This window comes from Peromyscus leucopus, chromosome 1 (assembly GCF_004664715.2).
Source record: "Peromyscus leucopus breed LL Stock chromosome 1, UCI_PerLeu_2.1, whole genome shotgun sequence".
NCBI classification, from domain to species: Eukaryota; Metazoa; Chordata; class Mammalia; order Rodentia; family Cricetidae; genus Peromyscus; species Peromyscus leucopus.
In genome coordinates, this window is record NC_051063.1 from 84,850,107 (window position 1) to 84,876,324 (window position 26,218).

Below are 26,218 nucleotides of genomic sequence, written 5' to 3' on the forward strand. Positions count from 1 at the left end.
TCAAACAAACAACCGTCTCCTCCTCCTCCCTCCCCCTCCCCCCCAAGTATTGGAAAGCTGAGAGTGGTGGGGTATATGCCTCTAGCCCCAGCCCTTGGGAGGCAAGACATGCTAGTAAATGGGAAACAACACTGCAATGGTTTGTGTTCCCATCTCTCTCTCCCTCGGAATCAACAGCTGCTTAATGGGGTGTGTGGGGGGTGGTAACTTCCCATTCCAGAGAGAATTCTTTCTTGGACTGTGTGCCCACTATTCTAGAAAAACCTGTGGGCTGCCAGAGAAACTGGTTTCTTCTCATCTGACTGAAGAGCTGACAGGACTAGAGACTTATTTAGAAATCATTAAGGACAGATTCCCAGGACATACTAGAGATGTGGTTCCCCAGGAAGATGCCGGGAGGTAAGAGATTATGGGCTGTGAACAAGAGGCAGCAACAAACTGCCAGGATAATTTGAGACAGTTAGAAAGGTACAATTCCAGACAACGCAAATCTTGAGTTGTGTAGGGGTGCTGCATGAAGCAGTCCAGAAAACCAGTTATCTCTCTCTCTTTTTGTGAATGTATGTGTGTATATATGTTTTCATGTTATGGTATATATGTGTGCAGGTGCATGTACACATGTGTGCATATTGGTGTGGAGGCCTGAGGTTGATATTAGGGTGTAATTCTCAGTCATGTTGAGGCAAGGTATTTCACTGAAGCTGGGGCTCTCAGTTTCAGCTAGTCTGGCAAGTCAGCATGCTCCAGGCATCTTTATCTCTGCCTCTCCCCATGTCCCACTAGGACCACTTGGCTTTTCCATGGTGTTCTGTCACCTTTTATCTTCAGTTTGACGTAGCCTATAGTCATGAGAGGAAAACTGTGAGCATGTCTGGAGAATGGTCATGCCAATTCCTGTGGAGGGCCCAGCACACTGTGGGTGACACCACTCCTTGGGCTGGTAGTCCTAGGATATATAAGAAAGCTAAACATGAGCTAGAGAACACCAGCAAGAAGCCTTCCTCCAGGGTTTCTACTTCAGGTTCCTGCCCTGACTTCCCTCAATGATAGACTATCACCTGTAAATTGAAATATAAAATCACCTTCCCTGGGTTATTTTGGGTCAGAGTCTTTTATCATAGCAACAGAACAACACTATAATACAAGGATCTGGGAATCTGAATCCTGGCAATTACATTTGTGTGGCAAGTGCTTTATATGCTGAGCCATCTCCTCAGACCAGAAATGTTTGTTTTTTCAAATGTCTAAGTCTCAGTAGTAAAATCACAAAGCATACAAAGAGACAAGGAAACAGCCTAAGTAAACGAAGAAAATGTAATTCCATAAAATGAATCTGGAGATATATGAAGACTTGTGAATGTCTGTCTTCTGAGTACTGAGATTACACCACCGTGTTAAGCTCCAGGTCTCTTATATAAAATGGCATGGTATTTGCACTCTTGATCTGTATAGACTTTCTTGCATACCTTTTGAGTTCCCATCTCTAAGATTTACTTCTATTATTTAATATAAAATGACATAATATTTGCATTTGATTTCTTGTATACTGAGTTACCATCTCTGGAGGACATATTATTTAAGAGAATATACATGCTGTGTAAGTAGTTTTTCTACTGCACTGTTAAGAAACAGTAAGAAAGACAAAGTCTGCACATGTCCAGTCATTCTTTTCCTTATTATTTCCAATTCATGATTGGTTGACTCCATGGATATGAAAACTGCACACTCGTAAGGTGAATTATAACTGTCTAAAAGATGCTTAAAGGGCTGAAAGAATTGTTATAAAGATGCTTGAACATTGATAACTAACTAAATCATGAAAATGATACATTAACAAATGAGAATATCAACAAAGAAAATGATTAAAAAAACAACAACAATGTTCTGGATTGGAAAATTTAAACAAATAGCACTGCAAAATTATACTGGAATGGATTTAATCAAGCAGAAAAGAAAACATCAGTGGTCTTAAAAACAGGTCATTTACAATGATTGAATCAGAGGTCAAAAGATAATAAAGAACAGTTGAGGTGAGCTTAAGGGATTTATGTCACACTATCAAGAAACTTATGAGACACTATTAAACAAATGCAATTGTTTAACTGTATTATCTAAATGCTTATGGCCATCCAAAAGCTGTACACAGATATTCTAGCAGCTTTCCCCATAAGTGTTAAAACTTATAAACAATCGGCTATCTCTCTTATTAGTGGGTGAATGAACAGTATAGTATTATTCAGACATTAAAAACAGAAACCAGGGCTGGAGAGATGGCTCAGTGGTTAAGAGCACTGGCTGTTCTTCTAGAGGACCAAGGTTTAATTCCCAGCACCCACATGGCATCTCACAGCTGTCTGTAACTTCAGTTCCAAGGGAATGGACATCCTCACACAGACATACATGCAGGAAAAACACCAATGCACATTAAAAAAATAAATCATTTTAAAAAACCATTAAAAGCACTGAAAAGACATTGAGGAAATAAGTACATTTATAAATAAAATAAAACAATCTAAAAGGTGTCCTGATATATGATTACAACTATATGGTATTCTGGAAAAGGCAAAACTATTGAGCCAATGAAAAGATCAGTGGGTTCTAGAGGGAGAGGGAGAAAGAATTAGCAAAGCACATTTATCCTAAGATATTTAGGGTAGTGAAACTACTCTATATTATAGTGGTACATGTATGTCATCAAACATTGGTCAAAATTTATAGCATACTTACAACATCAAGAGTCAGCTCTAGCCGGGTGGTGGTGGCGGCGGCGGCGGCGCACGTCTTTAATCCCAGCACTCGGGAGGCAGAGCCAGGCGGATCTCTGTGAGTTCGAGGCCAGCCTGGGCTACCAAGTGAGTTCCAGGAGAGGCACAAAGCTACACAGAGAAACCCTGTCTCGAAAAACCAAAAAAGAGTCAGCTCTAATATAAATGATGGACTTTTGGGTGACTAGGATACATCGGTATGGATTTATTGATGGCAACAAAATCTAGTGTAGACTGTTGATTGTGGCAGAAGATGTGCACATGCAGACAAAGGGCAAATGGAAAACACACTTTCCATGCAATTTTTCCATGGACTAAAACTTCCCTAAAAATCATAGTCCATTAAAAAATAATGAAGGCTGGGAGATGGCTCAGTTGGTAAACCACTTTCCTTGCAAGTACAAAACCCCAAGTTCAATACCAAGAACCCACATAAGACACTAGTGACAGTGGCGCATGCCTGAAAAGAATCCTAGTAATGGTGAGATGGGAGGCAGAGAGGCAGGAATTTGGAAGCTCAGCAGCCAGCTAGTCCAGTCTACTTGGCAAAGTTCTCATGCACCTTGAAATGAAAGAGACTGTCTCAAACAGAAATCCACAACTGGTCAGAATACAGAGAAAAACTGACCGTGGGGTCCCAGCACCAGTTCATTCATCTGCATCACAACCCTTATACCCAAGGCTCAGGAAACATTGCAGAAGAGGGAACAGAAAAACCGTAAGAACCAAAGACCAGGATGCTTGCTGAAAACAGTGTCTTCTAAACATGACCGAAAAGCTCACCTATGAACTCTCAACAATATGCTGCCTGAACAGTATCTGCACATTGACAGTACCAGCTGACATGCCAATCTGGATTGGGGAAAGCTGGGAAAAGCACAATCAGTCTTCTCCAGGGATGAGCTCCCTGATAGGTTATCCAATCCCAACGGGTCATGCCCTAAACACATATGAACAACACTAAATAGAAGGGAGATACACACATGTGTGTGCACTTAAGTTTGTATATATATAAAACGATAATATTAAATAAGAGGTTGTTAATTTGATGGGAGAGTTGGAAGAGGTAGAGGGGAGGATGGAAATGCATTATTTCCACAATTGTGGGGCTAAAATGGTGGCCTAGTTGTTAAGAGCACTAGCTATTCCTCTAGAGGCCCTAGGTTCAATCAATTCCCAGCCCTCACATGTGAACCCATAACTGCCTGTAACTCCAGTCTCTCAGGATTCTGATACCTTTTTCTGGGCTCCATAGGCACTACGCACAGGCAGACAGACATATACACAGGCAAAATATCCCCCCAAAAATACCTAATAAATTGTCAAATAAAAACATTTCAGGGGCTCAGGAGGATAAACAGCTTGCTGAGCAAGCACAAGGACCTGAGTTTGGCCCCACATAAATAAAAGCCAGAAACGGTAGTGTATTTATAATCCCAGTGCTGGTAGATAGGGAAGACAACTGAATACTGGGGCTCCTGTTACATACACATAGAACAATGACAGATAAAATATAAAAATATAAAGTCAGGCTCAAAACAAACATCTCCATATACCAGAAACAGAAGTTCTAAGTGGCGTGCAAGGCCAAGCGTGCTGGTCTCAAAGCAGACAGACTATGAAGTGACAGACTTAACAGTGCTCCATGAAAGATCTGAGATAGAAGCCAGACTTGGGCATATTCACCAGGGTTACTGGTGCAAAAACCTTGGCACTTCCATAGGTTGTACAAAGGGTTACATCTTTCTCTTTTGTGAATACATACTACAAAGGTACAATAGATCATTTACCTCTTTATTTGAAGAACACTTAATAGTTTGACAGTTTCTAGAAGAAGAAAGCTCATCTATATCCCGAGTCAAGAAAAGGAGTTTATGACCCATTGAGTCCAGGCAGTCTAAAACACTGTAAAGAAAAAGAGATTAAAATAAGAATAGTCATTTTTAGGCTATGGCTTGCTAGTTAATTTTTGTGCCTATAATGCTGTCCAATATAGTAGTCACTAGCAACATTCAGCTATATAAATTTAATTAAAATTAAATTAAAAGCCCAGTTAATCAACTGCATTAGTCATATGTGATTAGTACTTCCCATATTCTCCAGAGTATTTTCATCATTGCAGAAAATCAAATTAGATGGTGTTACCGTCACAGGGGGGGAAATGAACAAGAAGTATACCTAAAGCTATCTGTCAAGATTTAAGCCACAGTCCTAAGGATCTGACACACTCATTATGGTCTGAAATCAAACCCTTTTTGAGTGTGTGTGTGTGTGTGTGTGTGTGTGTGTGTGTGTGTGTGTGTGTTTCTCCAATCTACATTAAAGGCTACAAGCTGAGTTTTCTAACTTCAAAATACCAACGAGTCTAGCATTCTCTTCTCCCCTCCCCTTCCCTCAAGATAAAGAGTCTCTCAGCATAACCCAGGCTGTCCTGGAACTCGCCTCATAGACCAGGCTGGCCTCTAACTCACAGAGACCTATCTGCCTCTGCCTCCTGAATACTGGCATTAAAGGACCTAGCATCTCTTCTAATAATCCTTAGTCCAAAACAATTTGTGTTTTTTTAATGAAAAATATCATTTTAGACATTGGTCATATTCAGAAAATTAGGAAATACATCTTTATTTTCCTTTGCTCTTATTTGAAATGGAGACCCACCTCATATTTGGGTGCTTAGTAGCTGCTCCCTGGTTTCCTGATGCTTGACTAGCTGCTCTCAGTTCTTTATGATTAGTGCTTCCAGACTGAGCTCTGCAATCTATAAGAAAATGAAGTGGTAAAAGTTTTTGTACAGAATTTGAGGTGAAAAAAATCCACTGAAGTGACATTCTGTTTCTCTGGAACTGTGACTGTGCCACTGCCTCAGGCACAAGCTAGCACCAATAGTATCAGATGGTTTATGACTGCTTAGCCAAGAACAGCAATCTGTCCCAGCTACTAATGTCACATGAACAAGCTTTAAAAGAGTGGAGTGAGGCTGAGTAGAAAAGTGATGAAAATTTTGGCTCATCATTCCTTACTTAGTCCTTTAAAATATATTTCTCTGAAAACCTGTAACTTTTAGAAACGAAAAATGACTTTTACTGCAACATCAAAAAAGTCAGTATATTAATACAAAACTATCAAAAGTCTAATTGATTTTTTTTCTTCTTCATAAAGTGGGAGTCTACTTGGGAAGTGAGATACATTTTTTTTTTAAACAACCTATCTTGGGGTTCAACAGATGGCTCAGTGGTAAACAGCACTTGTTGCTCTTACAGAGAACCTGGGTTCAATTCTTAGCACCTACATGGTGGCTCACAACCATCTGTAACTCCACTTCCAGGGAATCCCATCCCTTTTTCTGGCCTACATCAGCACCAGGCATGCACATGATGCACACACATCCATGCAGGCAAAAGACACTCACACACATAAAATAAATAAATCTCAATGATAAAACAAACCAAGCCAGCAACCTATTTTAGAGTCTCCCTGGGTCCCACCATTCCCAGAGGAGCCACTCCTGAGCTCCTCTATGAGAACATGTGTCCTAGTAAAGTCTGTTAAAAAATCATAACCATTCTTAGAGAGTGAATGTGGTGATATTTTTATTTGTGCACCCCAATAAAGCTTATCTGAGGATTAGAGGAAAAAGCCAGCCACTATATTAAACATAGAGGTCAGGCAGTGATAGCACATGCTCTTAATCCTAGCATTCGGGAGTCAGAGCTTCATCTGGATCTCTGTGAGTTCAAGGCCACACTGGGAACAGAGCCAGGTGTGGTAGCAAAAGCCTTTAATTCCCAGCACTAGTTAACCATAGAGATCTGGAGGTCTGTACAGACAGACAGGAAGTGATAAAGCTGGGCGGAAAGGAAATAAGAGGGCAAGGACAGAAAGGCATATAGGTGTGGGTATACAATAAGTAACTCTCTCTGTAGGCTGAGGAATTGGTAAGGTGAGATTGCTGTGGCTTGTCCTTTTCCTCTGATCTCTCAGTTTTCACCCCAGTATCTGGCTCTGGGTTGTTTTTTTTTTTAATAAGATCTTTTAAGATTCGTGATACAAGTGAAGGAGGTGCAATTCAGTCAGGTGTCCCAAGAGGAGCTGGCACATTGAGAGGCAGAGGCAGTTTCACCACGAACAGTAGGTAGGTCATGGATTGATGGCTCTGGGAAGAACTTATCCTGATTTCAATTGTAGAAGCAAGTGATGAGAATACTGGGCAGCAGGGAAGAGTTGGCAAAAGCTAAACCTGGTTTTTGTAAAGCCATCAGCATAGGTCAGTGCCTCAGCAGCCTACAGACAACTCCAGAAGGGTAAAAGGTCTAAAACTCAAGAACTCTACAACACTCATCATTCCCCTACCACTGCTATTGTCCCACAGATCAAAGGACCCACCAAGACCTCAGGAAGAGTGCAGGGCAGAACTTGGAACACAACGCAGCACCTGGATCAGAGCAGCCGACCCCAGGCGGCAGACTGGAGAGAGCAGTAGTGCAGAGTCTGAAGCTGAGAGACTCTCCGTCACCTCCACCTTGGACAGAGCAGTAAGGAACGGGAAATTTTGTGACAGGACCTCGTACAATATCCTCACAGAAACTAAGACTCCAAGCAGACCACCGGACATTGGAAGGATTATACAGCGGTGGGACCAGAACTGACAACCCTAAAGTTAAAAGAACACACAGAGGTATTACTAGCATTTGTGATTCCACTTGTGAAGTACTCCCTACAGACAGAGCCAGCACCTGTAATTCAACTATCTAAAGAAAGATCCAGGGCTGGAGAGATGGCTCAGTGGTTAAGAACACTAGCTGTTCTTGCAGAGGTCCTGAGTTCAATTCCTAGCATGGTAGCTCCCAACCATCTGGTGCCCTCTTCTGGCATGCAGACAGAGCACTGTATACATAATAAATAAATCTTAAAAAGAAAGGAAGGAAGGAAGGAAGGAAGGAAGGAAGGAAGGAAGGAAGGAAGGAAGGAAGGAAGGAAGGAAGGAAGGAAGGAAGGAAGAAGAAAGATCCAGAGGGGAGAACAGGACCTCTTATCATGATGGAACTACCAGAGGCAGCATGGGGTTCTGAGAGCCAAGAAATGTGAGAGACTCAAAACTGAACCCCAGCTATCAGAGTTTTCATATTCTATATCCCCATCCAACTCTCTGCCCTCATGTTGATTCCACCCTTATTTAATGCTCAGTATCAACTTGGCATGACAGCTGGGCCCTGCTTAGTTTTCTCTTACACTGCTTATTTTCCCCCTTCTTTACTCTTTCCCTTTTCATTTTCCTTTCCTAAAGAGTATAGCTGTCTGCGGGGTCTGTCTGGCTCAGCCTCCAAAGAGATGGGGCTGTACTATTATTATTATTGTTTTGTTTTTCGAGACAGGGTTTCTGTGTAGCTTTTGGAGCCTATCCTGGAACTAGCTCTGTAGACCAGGCTGTCCTCAAACTCACAGAGGTCTGCCTGTCTCTGCCTCCCGGGTGCTGGGAATAAAGGTGTGTGCCACCACCACCTGGCTATGGGGCTGCACTATTATTATCTGATTACGTATCTTTACCTTTCTTTTTTCAGTTTACCTTCAACCAACATTCTGTCCCCCACATTTTTGTCCCTTCAGGTCCTTCTATCCTAGCAGTTGGATGGTAAGGGTAGTAGGATCACTACAGATTTGAAGCCAGTCTGGGCTGTATCTACACAGTACATTACAGGCCAGCTGGGTTTATAGCAAGACAGTGCCTCAAGGAAACCACCACCAAAAATAACTTTACAAGGTCTTTCAGAAACTGTCCTTTTTGAATCTATAACCACTGAACTGCTGCTCAAACAATGGAATGTGCACCTACTCCAAGAGAGTACAATAATTACCATAAACAGTATCAGTTCAGTGATCATCATCCGTGTGGTGCTCAGTATATTCAATGCAGTATGTCAAGAGAGTACAATAATTACCATAAACAGTATCAGTTCAGTGATCATCATCCGTGTGGTGCTCAGTATATTCAATGCAGTATGTTAAGAGCTTTATCTATAGTTATCTGCCCTCAGCAAACTACATATTTCCATTTTACAGATTTAGAAACAAGTTATTCAGAGCAACTGCTAGTTGATATAACTAGATACTGAATAGCCTACACTTAAAAATAGATAAGCCCAACTTCAGAGGCTGTATATACTTAGTATATTATGTTAGTGATACAGGTCTTAATTCTAACCTTAATCACATTGCTAGTTTTGTAAAGAAAGGTAAGCACAGAAATAATGATCTATGGATTCCTGTGGGATGTTCTGTATGCTGTGAATGTGTTGCTCTAATTGGTTGATAAACCAAATGCTGATTGGCCAGTAGCCAGGCAGGAAGTATATATAGGCAGGATAAGCAGACAAGGAGAATTCTGGGAAGAGGAAGGCTGAGTTAGGAGATGCCAGCCTGCTGTCCAGGGAGCAGCATGTAATGGCAAACAGGTAAAGGCACAGAACACGTGACTTATAGATTAAAACAGAAATGGGCTGAGTTTATGTATAAGAGCTAGTCAGTAGTAGGCCTGAGCTAATGTCTAAGCAGTTTTAATTAATATAAGCCTCTGTGTGTTTACTTGGGTCTGAGCAGCTGCAGACAGGGTAGGACACAGGAAAACATTTAGCTACAATGGATGTCTGATCCAATCCCATAATATTAAGAAAGCCAAAAGTACTGGTCAAAGATACTAACCTTCTTTGGCCCATACTTAAGAAAATACCGAGCTAATTCAAGAGTTGTTCTAGCATCTTCTATGGTATCATGACCAAGCTTGTCTGGGCACTATATGTCCTTCCTAGAAATGAAGATGAAATGTATGTATCTGGGAATATTTTTAATGATTATTTCTTTTAATCACAGTATATAAAGTTTCACCATTGTAATAATCAGATTTATATCACAACTATCAGGATCCCTTTTCTCCGGCTCAACTCCCAGGCCTCAAAAGAGGTGCTGCACATCCAGAACAACCTAGAATGGCTTTGACCACAGGAAGTACACCACAGGAATTAAAGATTAGCCAATGAAGTCTCTAGCCCACTCTTAGATGTATCAAGTTTCCTTCCAGAAGATTTTTATTCATATGCAAGTATTTATACATTTAAATATCTTCTTGGTTGTGTATGAAAAATCTTAAATATGCATATATTTATGTCACTATACCTACTAAACCTAATCTATTATAGCAATATCTATATAAAGATCCTTCTCAGCAACTTTATTTTATTCTAAATAATATCTTAGGGTTTTCCACATTAGCATACACAGATCCATCACATTCCTTTGAATAATAACACAAATAACTGTAATTTAATCAGTCCTCTACAATTTTGCTTTTCATTTTGAGCCATGTTATAATGAACATGCACTTATATGCTCAAAACTACAAGATATATTCAATATAAGTATGCTACATTTTGAAATTCCATGGTACTAGGGACTGAACCTCGACCTTATAAATGATATGTAAATGTTCTATCATCAGCATCCTTCAAAATTTTTTAAAATTACATTTGTTTGTTTATGTGTTTAGGTGTGTACCGTGTGTGTTTGGTTGGGGGATAGGCAGAGGACAACTTATGGGAGTCATCTTGCCACCCAAATACATTTGTTTTTAAACTTTTCATATTTAGTTAGGGTCTCATTAAGTTGCTCAAGATAGCCTTAAACTCACTTTAGAGACAAGGAAATCCTTAAACTTGAGAATCTCCTACCTCTGCCTTCAAAAATAGCTGAGATTATATGCCTACCCTGTCATGTCCAACTGTATTCCCTTAATTTCTTCATTTCTTAAGAACTGGAGAGAGTAATGTTTATAAATTAAGAAGACAACCAAGACTGAATTGGATAATGCATATTAATTTATGTACAATGTATCAGGACATCATTATAACATGAATAAACCTACCCCAAAATAACTTTGGCTAAGAATCTTAGCTTAAACCTTCTGCCCTGCTTCCAGATATAAAGCAATGAGGTATCAATAACATATGGATGTATCACCTGGAGAGGAAAGAGAATGAATACATTGCATCTTATGCTAAAGGAAAAAAACAGGGAAGAGAGTTGGGAGTCAAGAGCCCAAGTCTTTACATCTTAGATTAATGGAACATGCTTTTTTTTTTTTTTTTATTAGAGAATAAAATCTTAAAGCAGATACACACTTTCAATACTCTGAGATCCAAAGTCTAGGGAATGGTCCACTAACACAGCATCAGGAGGAAGCAGTTCTCTTAACAGCTTCTGTACATCTTTGAGTTTGGTTGTCATTGGGTTAAGAATCTTCTTCGTGATTCCTGAAAAACTTTAAAGAGAAACAGACAGACTAAAATATCAGCTTTTTTTCTAAGGAAACACTTTGATAAATTATACTTAATATACATCTATTATAGGAAAAGCCGAAGATCCAAATAAGCAGAGAAGTTAAAAAAAAATCAACCATAAACTTCTAGAGGAAAACATGGGCAGTACTATATATATGATGTAGATGTAGGAAAGGACTTCCTGAATAGGGCTCCATTTACCCAAGAATTAAGGCCAACAACGAACAGTCAAGACTTCATGAAACTAAAAAGCTTCGCAGAGTCAAATAAACCATCAACTGGGTGAAGAGGAAGCCCATAAAATAAGAGAGAGTTTTTGCCAGCTATATATCTGGAAAGGTTCAATATCCAGAATATACAAAGAAATCAAAAAATAAAGACTGAAAAAACAAAACAACAACAACAAAACTAGGACCCATTTTTAAAAAATGGGCCTAGGACCTGAATAGAGAGTTCTCAAAAGAGTATCTTAAAAATGTTCATCTGCCCTAGCAATTAAGAAAATAAAATCAAAGTAAGTTTGAGATTTCATCTTACCCCACTCAGAAAAGCAAATATCAACAATGGGCAACAAATACTGGAGGAGATATAGGGGAAAGAGAGCCCTCATTCACTGCTGATAGAATTACAAACTGTTACAGCCACTGTGGAAACCAGTGTGGAGAATTCTCAAAAAGCTAAAAATAAATCTACTACATGACCCAGCTATACCACTCCTTGGAATATACCCAAAGGACCTGACATCCTATTCCACAGATATTTGCTCAGCCATGTTCACTGCTGCTGTATTCACAATAGCTAGAAAATGGAAACAATTTACATGCCCTACTACTTACAAATGGATAATGAAACTATGGTACACATACACTATGGAATATTATTCTGCTGTAAAGAAAAACAAAATCATGAACTCTGCAGATAAATGAATGGACCTAGAAAAGATCATATTGAGTGAGGTAACTTAGACTCAGAAAGACAAACATTGCACAATCTCTTTTATTGGAAGCTCCTAGCTCCAAATCTTCAGATGTGAGTACATAGACTTGTACTAATTACAGAAACCAGGAGAATAAAATGGGACTATTAGGATAAAATGGGACTATTACCAGCACAGGGAGGTTGGGGAGCAAAGGGGAATAGCAGGGTACAGGTATCTGATTGGGTAATAAAAGGCACGGGGGCTCCTTAGAGAAGGAGAGGTAAATACAGAAGAGGATGGAAAGAGGGTAAAGGGGAATGGTAAATACAAATGATGTGATTGAGGAAATGGGAAAGGGGAGACCTCCTTAGTGAGGGGAAGGGAGGAAAACTAACAATATGGACAGCTGAAAAGGCCACAAGGAACCACCTTATTAATTATTTACCTGAAAAAACAAACAAACAAACAAACAAACAAACAAACAAACCTATAATGCACATAATTCAGTGTATAAATATAACTTTTCTCATTTGGGCTGAAGGTGCTCCCTCCTAAGACCACCTAACAAAAACCCCAGTGCAAGACATGAGAAGCCCTTTTTTAAATTGTCAGCCAAAGCTGTCTAAAAGACCCCAATAACATACAGCCTATTGTTGTTGCCACTGATTACCCCTTGAGACAGGAAGTAAGTCCCTAGGGTTGAAGAAACCATGTACTTCAGAAACAGGGCCCAGAAGCCCCTGAGCTGGAACTGACCTGAATCCCCATCCCTGAGGACTACCTTTCATGGTACCAGAAGGTGCATGCAAGCTGCCAAGGGAGAGAGGCAACCAACCGTCCTACCGAGCTACGATGTATATGAACCACGTCAACAAGGAGCATGGCAGAATAACCCTGGGTGTAGTTGTGCCACACAGACTTTGGCGGTAATCAACTGCTCTCTAATTGACTTAAGACCCACTCAACAAGAGAGATTATCATGCCTAGTACTGGAAACCTAGCTAACTAATCGGTGCTAGTGATGTCATGGTTATTGGAGGAGAATCTACAACCACTAATTTACTAAGCCAGCATAATCTCTGACAAAAATCTATAAATATTTTTCCTTATACCCACAGATAAGTATAGTCTTCACCTCTAATCAAGGAAACTTCTCTTTGTAAGAGACAGAGACCACTACAGAAAATCACAACCAATCAAAACACAGAGTTGTGGAGCCTGTCCCAATGGATACATCTATAGAGCACTCGCATATCTAAGCTCAGGGGACATTGTGGAAGAGGAGGGTAGAAAGACTGTAAGAGCCAATCAGGGATTTTGCTGTGAGATGTGCCTCTGGGTAATGTCAGAAGCTACACCCATCAAGTCTCACCAACATGACTGACCAAATGTGAGTTTAACAAGAAGGTACCCATGAACATGCCAAATTGCACAGGGAAAAGATCATGAGGCCTTAACCCTACACAAAAGGCAAATGAGGAAAGCTGGGAATGTGCTGTGGAACATCTTTATACACTGTAAATATATATTGCTCTCATTGTTAATAAAAAGCTGATTGGCCGACAGCTAGGCAGGATTTTGCAGAGAGAACACTGGAAAGAAGGGCAGAGTCAGAGGAGTCATCAGCCAGACACAGAGAGGAAACAGGAGGTGCAAGACGAAAGTGAGGCAACGCCATGTGGCAGAATGTGGATTAATAAAAATGGGTTAACTTAAGTTGTAAGAGCTTAAGCTATAGGCCAAGCATTTATAATTAATACTAAGTCTCTTGTGGTTATCTGGGAATGACTGCAGGGACACAGAAAAACTCTACCTATAAGAGTGGAAGAGATGGCCCTTTCCAGGGAAGAGCTTATGAATGGGTTGTCTAGTGCCCAAACAGACAACCCTGAAAAAATACTTACAGATAACATTATATGGACTCAACAGGTTATATTTGAGAATTTATAGGTATGTACAAATACATATATGCACACATCAGTAACAACTGATGCAAAAAATAGGCCAAGAATTTGAGAAGGAGAGCAGAGAGGGCGCAAAGGGAAGGGAGAAATGCTAGAATTAAAATAAACAACAACAATAATAAACAAAGCCATAACTTAATTATCCAAGGATTATAATTTTTTCCATTTTAGTAAATATCCTTCCACTTTTTTTGATATGTATATATTTATAGATATATTTCATATGTGCTGTTTTGTGATTACATTCAAACATCAATAAATGAATTCTAGTATATCCTTTTAAGAGATTCTATTTTGCAGTTGTTTAAAAACATCCTCTAATTTGACATTTGCAATGTCTTTTAAAAAGACATTTATATTTTCATCTTTTTACAATACTATGACAAACATGCTTTCACCTATCTTTTTGCTGCATATGACTATTTTCTAGAAATATTATCTAAATATCAGGTCTGCTAATAGAACAGCCTATATCATTAACATGGTCTTTCTATGCCTAAGTAAACATGAATGCATGGGTACAACTTCAGTCAACGAAAGTAATGTCACACTGGTTGTTTCTTTGCCCAGTCACCGTGTACGTCTGAAGTTTTATGCTGATCTTTGCAAAAATAAAAATTAAAAGACTAAAATTGGTCATGTGTGGTGGTACATGACTTTAACCTCAGCACTTGGGAGGCAGAGGCTAGTAGATCTCTGTGTTCAAGGCCAGCCTGGTCTATGTAGCAAATGCCAAGCCAGGTGTGGTTTGAAAGAGAACGGCCCCCAAAGGGAGTGGCACTAATAGGAAGTGTGGTCTTGTTGGAGGAAGTTTGTCACTGTAGAGGCAGGTTTTGAGGTCTCATATATGCTCAAGCCACGCCCAGCTGCCTTTGGATGAAGATGTAAAGAATCTCAGCTCCAGCACCATGTCTGCCTGCATGCTGCCTTACTTCCCACCATGACGATAATGAACTAAACCTCTAAAGTTAAGCAAGCCACCCCAATTAAATGTTTTCCTTTGTAAGAGTTGCTGTGGTCATGGTGTTTCTTCACAACAACAGAAACCCTAACTAAAATACCAGGCTACATAGTGAGACTCTGTCTTAAGAAGGAGGGTGGGATACAGACTAAATTTAGGGTTTCAGATTTTCCGTTATGGAAAACATTTGCTGAGGAGTCAACATAGATAAGCATTAGGATCATTTGACTGCCAATTAATTGTTTACAGATACTTAAGCAAGGTCTGGCCAGAACACAAAATCTCTTCTCCAACTATGTGGCAGTTGCTAGAAAACAAGTATAACTGCAAGAATCTAAGATAAGGCAGATAATATTCTGATGACTTATCACAATAAGATTAAAAGAACAAGGTAAAAGTATAATACACTGACATAATGCAATTTCAGCACTAAGATATATGCATACACACACACACACACACACACACACACACACACACACACACACTTAACCTTTTATGAGAAAATAAAGAGATAAAACCCAGGAAGCCGAAGTTGTGGACATTCCTGTTAAGTCATATTCCATTCTGGAATGGTTATAGGAAGAACCAGAATTGGGTGAGGTAAAAGAATACCTAGTGCCAGGCAGTGGTGGAACATGCCTTTAATCCCAGTACTTGGGACGCAGAGGCAAGTGGATCTCTGTGAGTTCAAGGCTAGCCTGGTCTATAGAGCAAGCTCCCGGATAGCCAGGGCTGCTACACAGAGAAACCCCTGTCTTGAAAAACAAAACAATACCTAGTAAGGTAGTCCAGAATCATGAAGTCAGGTTTAACCAGTTCATCCATAATACAATGGCCTCCTTCAGCAACCAGTGAGATGCGTGTTAGTTCTCTCCCCTTGGATGTAAGGCACTAAAACACAAAATACTGCTGAGCTGCAGAAGCCATTGCTTCCCCTTATTATGTACACTGTATCAGCTACCACCTACCCTCAGCTACCAAGATTCCTGCCAGCAACTGCAAAGATGCTTGCTTACTAACAGATCCAGGATGAATGAAACTGAAGCTGGGATATTTGCTGAACATTACATTTAATGGAAGCAATGCAATACAATTGCTCTGGAAAATGTTTTTTTTTTTTTTTTTTTTTGAGGAAGATAAATGGCTAGGGAAGCTAAAGCAAAATCAAAAGTTCAAAGTCAACTTTAGCTATACAGGGGGATCTTGTTTTACTTATTTTTTAAACGAAGATAATAGTATCAATCATAATTGTACCTATCTTCGATAGAATGATATTATCCAGCATTATGGCTAAGAACCACCACTTTTACTAAGCACATTCTAAATTTATAGCATAGCCTTAATTATTACCGACTTCATAAGAGGAAAAACTAAGGCAGAAAGGGGTTAGGGGACTCAAAGTGACAGTCATTAACAGACAAGACTAGTATACAAACTAACAAGAATCAAAACTATTTGATAGTACTACAGGAAAAGGATGTACTTGTCTTTAGAAGAATTACTCAATTAGCAGGGAAATCCTGTTTCTAATCTTCAGTGTGCAAAACCTAAGCCCATAATTGCTGTGGAATGTTCTGTATGTTAAATGTGTTGCTCTGATTGGTTAATAAATAAAATACTGATGGGCCAGTAGCCAGGCAGGAAGTATAGGTGGGACAAGGAGAGAAGAGAATTCTAGGAACAGGAAGGCTGAGTCAGAGAGATGCTGCCAGCCGCCACCATGACAAGCAACATGTAAAGATACCAGTAAGCCACAAGCCAGGTGGCAACTTATAGATTAATAGAAATGGGTTAATTTAAGATATAAGAATTAGATAACAAGAAGCCTGCCATGGCCATACAGTTTGTAAGTAATATAAGTCTCTGTGTGTTTACTTAGTTGGGTCTAAATGGCTGCGGGACTGGCGAGTGAGAGAGATTTGTCCTGACTGAGGGTCAGGCAGGACTGGAGAAAACTCCAGCTACACATAGTAATTAAAGCAGAATCTTCATGGCAGCCACAGAATAGAATGTCTGTTCAAAAAACAATATTTTCTGGTAATGTGTTAGAAACTACTTAGAAAACTTAAGACTGGTCGGGTGGCGGTGGCACACTCCTTTAATTCCAGCACTCGGGAGGCAGAGCTAGGTAGATCTCTATGAATCCGAGGCCAGTGTGATCTACAGAGTGAGATCAAGGACAGGTACCAAAACTACACAGAGAAACCCTGTCTCGGGAAAAAAAAAAAAAAGAAAAAAAAAGAAAAAGAAAAAAAAAAAAAACAAAAAAGAAAACTTAAGACAATTTTTCATTTGGAATATAGATCCAAGTATTTTCCCAAGGGGCCTACTTTCAGCGATTTAAACTAAGAAAGGTGTGGGTTCACTGGTTCATTGAACTCAAGAAATCATCTTACACTATAGTTTGCAACATGCTCCAAAAACATCAAAGCATTACTTACCATTTCAGAGTCAAGTCCAAAGAGAGGACTACTATCTGTTATGGAACCATCACACTTGGTAAGGATAAAGTTTTCACAGTCAGGAGAACCTAGGAGGAAAAGGAAGTAAATACTTACTGGAGCTACCTTTTTTTTTTTTTTTTTTTTTTTTTTTAAATTTTTTGGTTTTTGAGACAGAGTTTCTCTGTGTAACAGCCCTGGCTGTCCTAGAACTCACTTTGTAGACCAGGCTGGCCTCAAACTCACAGAATTCTGTCTGCTTCTGCCTCCTGGGTGCTGGGATTAAGGGCATGCACCAACACACCTGGCTTACTGGAGCTATTTATTGAATATAATAAACACTACTCTGATAATCCAGGGAAACTCAAATAACATATTTACTGGGAACTTTGTGTTACTTGAACTATGAAGACTAAACAAGAAGCAACCTCTTTGGTTAAGTTTTTCTCCATCCATTGTTAATTCTGAATGAATATTGTAGATGCTGTTTTAGGGGGGCTGGGGCCTAGACTTCCTGGTTACCAAGCAAACATTCTTTCTTCTTATGAGAAAGAATTAAAACCAAAGTTACTGGACACTTCCCATGTAGGTACTAGGAGAGAAGGAATAACATATGCAAATGACTCCTTGTAGCATTTTTCTTTTCTAAATTAAGCAAGTGAAAATAGGAAAGAGATTTATTCACCATAATGGGCATCTAAAAAGAGTATGTAACAGGCAGAAAGTCTGAGTAACTTTCTTTTTTTTTTTTTTTTTAAAGATTTATTTATTTATTTATTATGTATACAGTGTTCTGTTTGTATGTATGTCTGCAGACCAGAAGAGGGCACCAGATCTCATTACAGATGGTTGTGAGCCACCATGTGGTTGCTGGGAATTGAACTCAGGACCTCTGGAAGAGCAGTCAGTGCTCTTAACCTCTGAGCCATCTCTACAGCCCCTGAGTAACTTTCAGTGTGTGCACTTAAACCCAACTCTATCCCTGAGATTTCCCTGAAGTCACTATCCAGAAATGTTCTTCAACTTCTTGGAATTATAACCTGAAAGTTCCCTCTAGAGGTTCAAGGCAGGTTCAGGGAACTCTTTCCATTACATACACTAAGATAACAACCAGGCACACACAGCTCAGGGATCCAAAACATCTGAATCATTAAAGATTTCTACCTTCCCACAGTTACTGAAGCAGCTAAAGTAGTATGCAGATTTTATTTGACAAGAATTAAAGACTATGAAACCTTTGGAATAGTTTTTTTGCCTCCTAATAACCAGAAATTTCCAACTGATTGAAAATAAAAGTATTAAGACGTATCCTCCATGAAGATCTACAGGCAGTTAATATTTGCTAGGGGAGGGAGAGACATTTTTTCAATTGTGTAGCCACTAGTAATGTTCATTTAAAATTTTTTTTTATTGAAAATAGATTATTTTTTCTACAATATATCCTGATTATAATTTCCCCTCCCTCTACTCCTCCAAGTTCCTCTTCACATCCCCTCCAGATCCACTCACTTTCTTTCTCTCATTAGAAAAGAACAGATTTCTATGAGATAAGAACCAAATATGACAACATGAAATACAGTATGATGAAGGAAAAGCTGTCATAGTGAAGTTGGACACAACAACCCAAGGAAGAAAAGAGTCCAAAGGCAGGCCCAAGAGTCAGAGACCCACTCATTCTTGCAGTAAGGAGTATCATAAGAATGCTAAGCTAATTGCTACTATATATATGATTATTATATATATGTATATATATATATATGTACATACATATATGCTGAGGATCTGGTATAGGCCGTGTTTGCTGCTTCTGTCTCTGTGAGCTCATATTTGCCTTGCTTAGTTGATTCAACAGAAGGTGTTGTTTTTCTGGTAGACACCACTCTCTCTGACTCTAAGAATCTTTCTGCTTCTTCTCCTGTGGGATTCCCTGAGCTCTGAGGGGAGGGATTTGATGGAGACCTCCAATTTAGACTCTGTCTCCACATAAGAGAAGTCAGTGCTCTTACTCACCGAGCTACCTCTTCAACCCACATTAACTGATTTAATCCTATGGCAATTCTATGATATATGAACTAAATTTTAACTCCATTTCACAGATGGCTTGTTCTTTTAACTTAAAAGTAAATTTTTACATCCAAAATAAATAAAGAATTCCAGGAATTCAGTAATAAAAACAGAGTCCAATTTAAAGTTGGGCAAAGATCCCCAATAGATAATTTGCCAAAGATATATGAAAAGATGCTCAAAATCATCAGCTGTCAGGGCACTGCAGATGAGGCTCACAAGGCAGTACTTCACAGCCTCAATATGAAAAGGCAGATGATAGTAAGTATTGGTAAGGATGCGTGGAACTCAGAGCACTCACACGTTACTAAGAAGAATGCAATGGCATAGCAGCCGTTTTGGCAAATAGTTTTATAATTCCTCAAAACAAGTCAGCAAGCTACCATGTGGCCCAACAATTACACAACGAGGTACACAGCCACGGAAGTCCTGTACCTAAATGTTCAGAGCAGCACTGTTCATAAAATCCAAACACAGGAACAATTCAAATATCTTCCACATGATGAATAAATGCATTTACAACATGATTATGCTTGGGTTATCATCAGGAACTCAAGTGAAATGAAGTACCAATACAGAGTACAGCACAGATCAAACTTGAATACATATGAAGTGAAAGAAACCAGTTTAAACACACACACACACACACACACACACACACACACACACACACACACACACACACACACACTGCACTACTCCATTTATATAAAATACCCAGAATAAGTAAATCTGTAAAATCTATATAAAAAGAAAATTGGTCAATGGCTGTCTCAGGGTATATGGTTTGAATGAGAATGACTGCCACAAGCTCATATTTGAATGCTTAGTCCTCAGTTGCTGGAACTATTTTTGAAAGCTTAGGGGTGTCGCCTTGTTGGAGGAAGTGTGTCATAGGGGGCAGGACTTGCAGTTTCAAAAGCCCCTGCCATTCCTAGTATCTGTCTTCTCTCTTTCTCTATTTCTATTCCCCTCTTCGACACACTGATCTTCAGAAGCACACTCTTTTAGGCAGCAGACAGACTTACCAAGATTCAGAGAGGGTAACAGAAACCAAGGATGGAAAAAAAATCACCCAACAAAAATATCAACACCTAGCATCACCTCAATCATTCTAACTTCAGATGCCAAAATAGCATCATTAATAGTCCTAATCATTAATAGTCAAGATAATATGCCTCCACCAGAACCCAGGAACTCTATAGTAGGTCCTGAGAAATGCAATATGACTAAAGCATAAAGGCTTTAAAGCAGAAAGTATGAGTATGTTCAAAGACCATAAAGAGTATAGGAATAAATCCTCTAATGAAGTCTGTGAAAACACAAATAGTGGAATGAAGTAATGGAAACTATTTACAACATGGAAGTAGAATCTAACAAAGAAACTGAATCACTAAAGAAAACATAAACTGAAATAAAACTGGAAATGAAAAATTTAGAAAGTCAAACAAAAACCTCATAAATAAGGCTCACCAACAGATTACAAGATATGGAAAAAAGAAACTCAGGTGTTGAAAACAGGGTAGAATACTTTAGTAAAAGAAAATGTTAAATCAAATAAATGAATGAATAGATAGATAGATAGGCCTAAAACATATAGAAAATCTGGGACACCATGAAAAGACAAAAGCTACAAATAATAGAAATAAAGGAAGAAGAAACTCAGGCCAAAGAGATGGAAAATATTCTTAACACAATTATAGAAGAAAATTTCCCCAATCTAGAGAAAGACATGCCTATCAAGGTAAAAGAAGCATACAAAATACTGAATAGACAGGACCAGAAAAAAATTTCCCCACAACACATAATAATCAAAACACTAAATGTACAGAACAAAGAAGGCAGTTCTATGAGGCAAATTCATAGAGCACTGAGTACCTACATAAAATGTTTGGAGAGATCTCATATTAGCAACTTAGCAGCACACCTGAAAGTCCTAAAACAAAAAGAATAATACCCAAAAGAAATAGAGGAGTATACAGCAAAAAATAATCAAACTCAAGGCTACAATCAAGAAAACAGAAACAATACAAAAAAATGAGTTGTTTCTTTGAGAAAAAACAGTAAGAATGATAAATCCTTAGCAAAATTAACTATAAGACACACAGAGAAGATCCAAATTAATAAAACTAGAGACAAAAAGGGGGACATACAATAAACACCAGGAAAATCCAGAGAATCCTAAGGACATACTTTACAGATCTGCACTCCACCAAAGTGGAAAAATAAAAAAAGGATGAATTTTTTGATGTATACAACCTATAAATGTTTAATCAAGATCAGATAATCAATTTAAACAAACCTATAACCCTTAGTGAAACAGAAACAGCAATTAAAGTCTCTCAGCCACTAAAAAGCCCAAGGTCAGACGGATTCAGCACAGAATTCCACCAGACCTTCAAAGAAGAATTAATGCCAATATTTTCCAGATTTTTCTGCAAAATAGAAACTGAAGGAACATTTCCTAACTCTTTTTACACAATTTTTACAATTACCCTGCTACCTAAACCACACAAAAAACTCAAGAAAGAAAGAAAATAGACTAATCTTTATGAATACAGATACAAAAATTCTCAGTAATACACTTGCAAACAGAATACAAGAACACATCAAAAAGATCACCTACCATGATCAAGTACACTTCATCCAAGGGATGCAGGGATAGTTCAATGTATATAAATTGATAAACATAATCTAGCAAATAATCAGAGTGAAATACAAAAATCCATATGATCATCTCTTTAGATGCAGAAAAAGGCCTTTGACAAAATCCAATATCCCTTCATGATAAAAGTTCTGGGGAGACTAGGGATACAAGAGACAAACTTCAATACAATAAAGGCAATTTACACCAAGTTCACAGGCAACATCATCAACCTAAATGGAGAGAAACTTATTGAGAGCTTCTGGCAGCAAAAGGCCATGGGAGTATACAGCAGGTGACAACTAGTGCTCAAAAGGTCAACCCACCAGAGTCAAATGGAATCAGATTCTGATGGAGGAGTTAAACCAAAATGGAAGGTGTTTGGTGTTATTACCTTTGGAATGTACAGACTGTTTCCTACATCGAATTTCTTGTGTGAAGTTGTAGCCTTTCCATCTGTTACAACCTTAGGATTCAGCTCCCGAAAGCTTTTAGCAGTGTGATTGATCATTTATTTGGCACAATTTTCCCTATGCATTTGAGGTATATTGATAACTTCTTCTAGTTATGTGAGAAAACAGTTATGCAGTCAAAAAATCTCCTTCCCACAATCAGGTCTTTGCTCTTTTTTACCAACATAAACTCAGAGTCTGGACTTCCTGCAATTATCTTTATTAGCAGGTATTTGGTCAGTGTTAGTTTCCAGACACAAGTATTTCATTTGAGACATTTTCAGACATTCAAGGACAAAGCATTACATGTCTAATTGTTGATTTTCAACCCTTAGACAGGGTAAAAATGTGCCCTGGCTTCACCTTGCCTACAGATAAGGTAAACATTATCATCCTGCGCTAACCTCACTAACCTTAAATTCTTAATTCCTTGTACTTACTTTCACCTCAGTTTATTAACACAAGATTTAGCTTAGAGATTTATTGCTTGTGTTTACCCTGAGAAACTAACAGAAAAGTTAATCAACCTTTTTATTGATTATGGGGTGGTATAAACTTTCCCACAGATTCAATGAAGACCTGTGCCATGGCCAGAGCAGCTGGTAGGTGCCTGTTTCTTGTGCAAATTAAGCTTAAGATTACTAAAATAAATGACAGCTCATGCTGGCAAGGATGTCAGGTAAGGGGAACACTCATTCATTGCTGGTGGGAGTACAAACTTGTACAGCCACTGTGGAAATCAGAATGGCAGTTCCTTAGGAAGCTGAGACTAGATCTACCTTAAGATCAGCTGTACCATTTTTGGGCATATACCCAAAGGACTCTATATCCTATCACAGAAGTATCTGCTCATCCATGTTCATTGTAGCCATATTCACAATAGCCAGAAATTGGAAACAGCCTAGATACCCATCAATGATTGACTACATAATGATAATTTAGTAATTTACATAATGGAATATTATCCAGCTGTTAAAAATGTAAATTATGAAACATGGTGATATTTTATTTGTGCTGAAATGTGATTTTATTTGTATTTTAATAAATAAAGTTGCCTGGGGGTCAGAGCTAATAGTAAGCCATTTAACAGAAGTCTGGCAGTGGTAGCACATACCCTTAATCTGATCACATGGCAGGCAAAGTCTCTGTGTGTTCAAAGGCACAGTCAGCATGGTAACACACATCTTTAATCCAAGTACCAACCATAGAAACCTAGAGGTCTGTATAGACAGGCAGTGATGAGGAAGTCATGTGGTTGGGTTTAGAACCAATGAGAAGGCAGAACAGAAAGGCAATAAAAAGACAGGTCACACAGGAGAAGGTCTCTCTCAGGGGAAGGACGGCAGCAGCTGGTAAGCTAAAGGCTATTCGCTAGTGCTGTGACCTCTTGGGCTTTTAACTCTTTATTTGGCTCTGTGTTTCTTATTTAATAAGACTGTTTAGAATTACATCTACAATGAAATATGCAGGTAAATGGATAAAGCTAGAAAAAAAAATCATGAATGAGGTATAACCCAGACCCCAGAAGACAAATATAGTATATTTTTCTCTTACACATGAATGTTAGCTTTTAAGTATTCCATAAGTGTGCTATAATCTATATATCCATAGAGGTTAGGTATGGAGTAAGAGACTAGCTGGAGGGGAGGATTTCCCAAAGAAGGGTGTAGCCAGAAGATTTCCTGTGTCCTGGCCTGCCGGCAGTCAGAACAAATCTCTCCCACTCACGTCCCCCAAGTAAACTCACAGAGGCTTATATTAATTATAACTGCATGGCCATGGCTCAAGCCTTTTGCTAGCTAGCTGTTATACCTTAAATTAGCCCATAACTATTAATCTATGCATCACCACATTTCATGGCTTTACCTGAGTCCCATTACATGTTGCTCCTTGGGCAGCTGGCTGGAATCTCCCTCGCCTTCTTCCTGTCTCTCTCTCTTTGAATTTCCCATCTGCCTCTAAGCTACCTTGCCATAGGTCAAACAGCTTTATTAATCAACCAGAGCAACACATATTCGCAGCGCACAGAAAGACATTCCCTCATCAGAAGGGAAATAATATAGTTATGGAGAGATAGTGGCGGATTGGTGCAGGAGGATAAACAGGGAATAAGATGGAATAGAGGGGTAAAGGAGGGAATATGGGGAGGGGTATACTAAGGGCAATTTGAGAGGTCATATGGAAACCCATTACTGTAAAAGCATCTTAAAATATGTATGTATGTGAAAGGACTGTGACAGCAAGCACAGGGCTTGCACAAGTTCAAACTGATGGGGTCCCAGAGCGGACAGGAGAAGTGGACAAGGGCTCCTACTCCTAAGAAGCTATTCTCAAGTGACATCTGCTTGCAAAGGAAAAATTAGTTTTCTTCAATGGAATGTCACTGGATATATTCACCACACTTAAGGGTAGGCCCCATGCCCAGCAGTAGACGGTCAACACAAAAAACTCAATGGTATTTTGTAGATGTTTTGTCTCTTAGTGCTTGGTTTGGGCATTTTTGTCTGACCTTTTGCGTATACATTATAGTTTCTGATTTTGTGTTTTTGTGGATTTTTTTCTGTGCGTGTGAGTAAATGTATTTCTTGAGTTTTTTATTTGATTTCATTATTCTTATCACTATTATCATTATTATTATGGCTAGTTTGTTTTGTTTGCCTATTTGCTTTCTAAAAAGAGGGAGACAATGAAGAAGGTTTAACATACCGAAGAAGGTTTTTGTTCTACTATGTACAGTGTATTCTGTGCCTGTGTATGTTCATGTTTCCATGTTTGTGGGTACATGTGTCTGGAGTCCAGAGTCTGACATCTGTTGTTCTCTTTGGTTGCCTTCTATTTTATGTACTGAAACTGGGTTTCTCACTGGAACTGAGACAATTGACAATTGGGCTAATCTAACTAGCCAGCTTGCTGCAGGGATCCCTTGTGTCCACCTCCAGAGTACTGAAGTACAAGCAAGGGGCCATCTCCAGCATGGGTAGAAGGGATCTGAATTATGGTCCTTATGCATCAACTGAGGCATTGCCTCAGCTTGGAAAAGTCTTAAAATGCTAAAGAAATACTGATTCTTTCTAGTATACTAAAGAGAAATTTAAAAAAAAGGGAACATTCTTATTAACATTTTACTGATTTAAATGTTATTTATAATCTTTATGTATAATCTAAAATCATCATTTTTCCACATTCCACACTAAAAATATTTCCACATTACAAGATGGAATAAATAAGCTATCCCAAAAGAATCCAGAAAAAATGATTTTCAACAAAAGTATTTGAATGAAGTTAGTAATATTAGATTGAGTAAGTTTAAGCAAACCTTGTAGTGGAAAGTGAAATGTTTTCATTTCCTCTTGTGTCAAGCCCACTTTCTCACAGCCATACTTTTGAATGATGTGGTTATTCTGCAGGTTGATGCTGGATTTTAAAATGGCAGAAACTAAAGGTCCTGAAACAACAAAGGTAGTGCAAAGATGTGCATCAGAAGGTGTCACATCCAGCAGGATGGCTCAGTGGACAAAGGTGCTTGCTGCACAAGCCTGGTGATCTGAATTCTATCTGGAAACCCACTGTGGAAGGATGCAATTGATTCTTGGAAGTGATCTTTTGGCTTCTGTGCATGCTTTGGCACAAATGCGCCTGTACTCACATCCATCTCTCTCTCTCTCTCTCTCTCTCTCT

General features: G+C 38.9%; 1 protein-coding gene across 1 annotated transcript in view; it reads right to left on the reverse strand.

The window, feature by feature from the left end:
• Positions 1–25,980, reverse strand: part of Rexo5 (RNA exonuclease 5) — a 38,057-nt gene extending 12,077 nt beyond the window's left edge. Inside the window, 10 exon segments of the mRNA XM_028867826.2 lie at positions 4,542–4,670; positions 5,424–5,501; positions 7,488–7,513; positions 9,462–9,564; positions 10,678–10,772; positions 10,934–10,954; positions 10,956–11,073; positions 15,715–15,830; positions 17,381–17,469; positions 25,857–25,980. Of these exon segments, the coding sequence (XP_028723659.2) occupies positions 4,542–4,670; positions 5,424–5,501; positions 7,488–7,513; positions 9,462–9,564; positions 10,678–10,772; positions 10,934–10,954; positions 10,956–11,073; positions 15,715–15,830; positions 17,381–17,469; positions 25,857–25,884 (803 nt within the window). The 5' untranslated portion in view covers positions 25,885–25,980.
• Between the last annotated feature and the right edge of the window lie 238 nt (positions 25,981–26,218).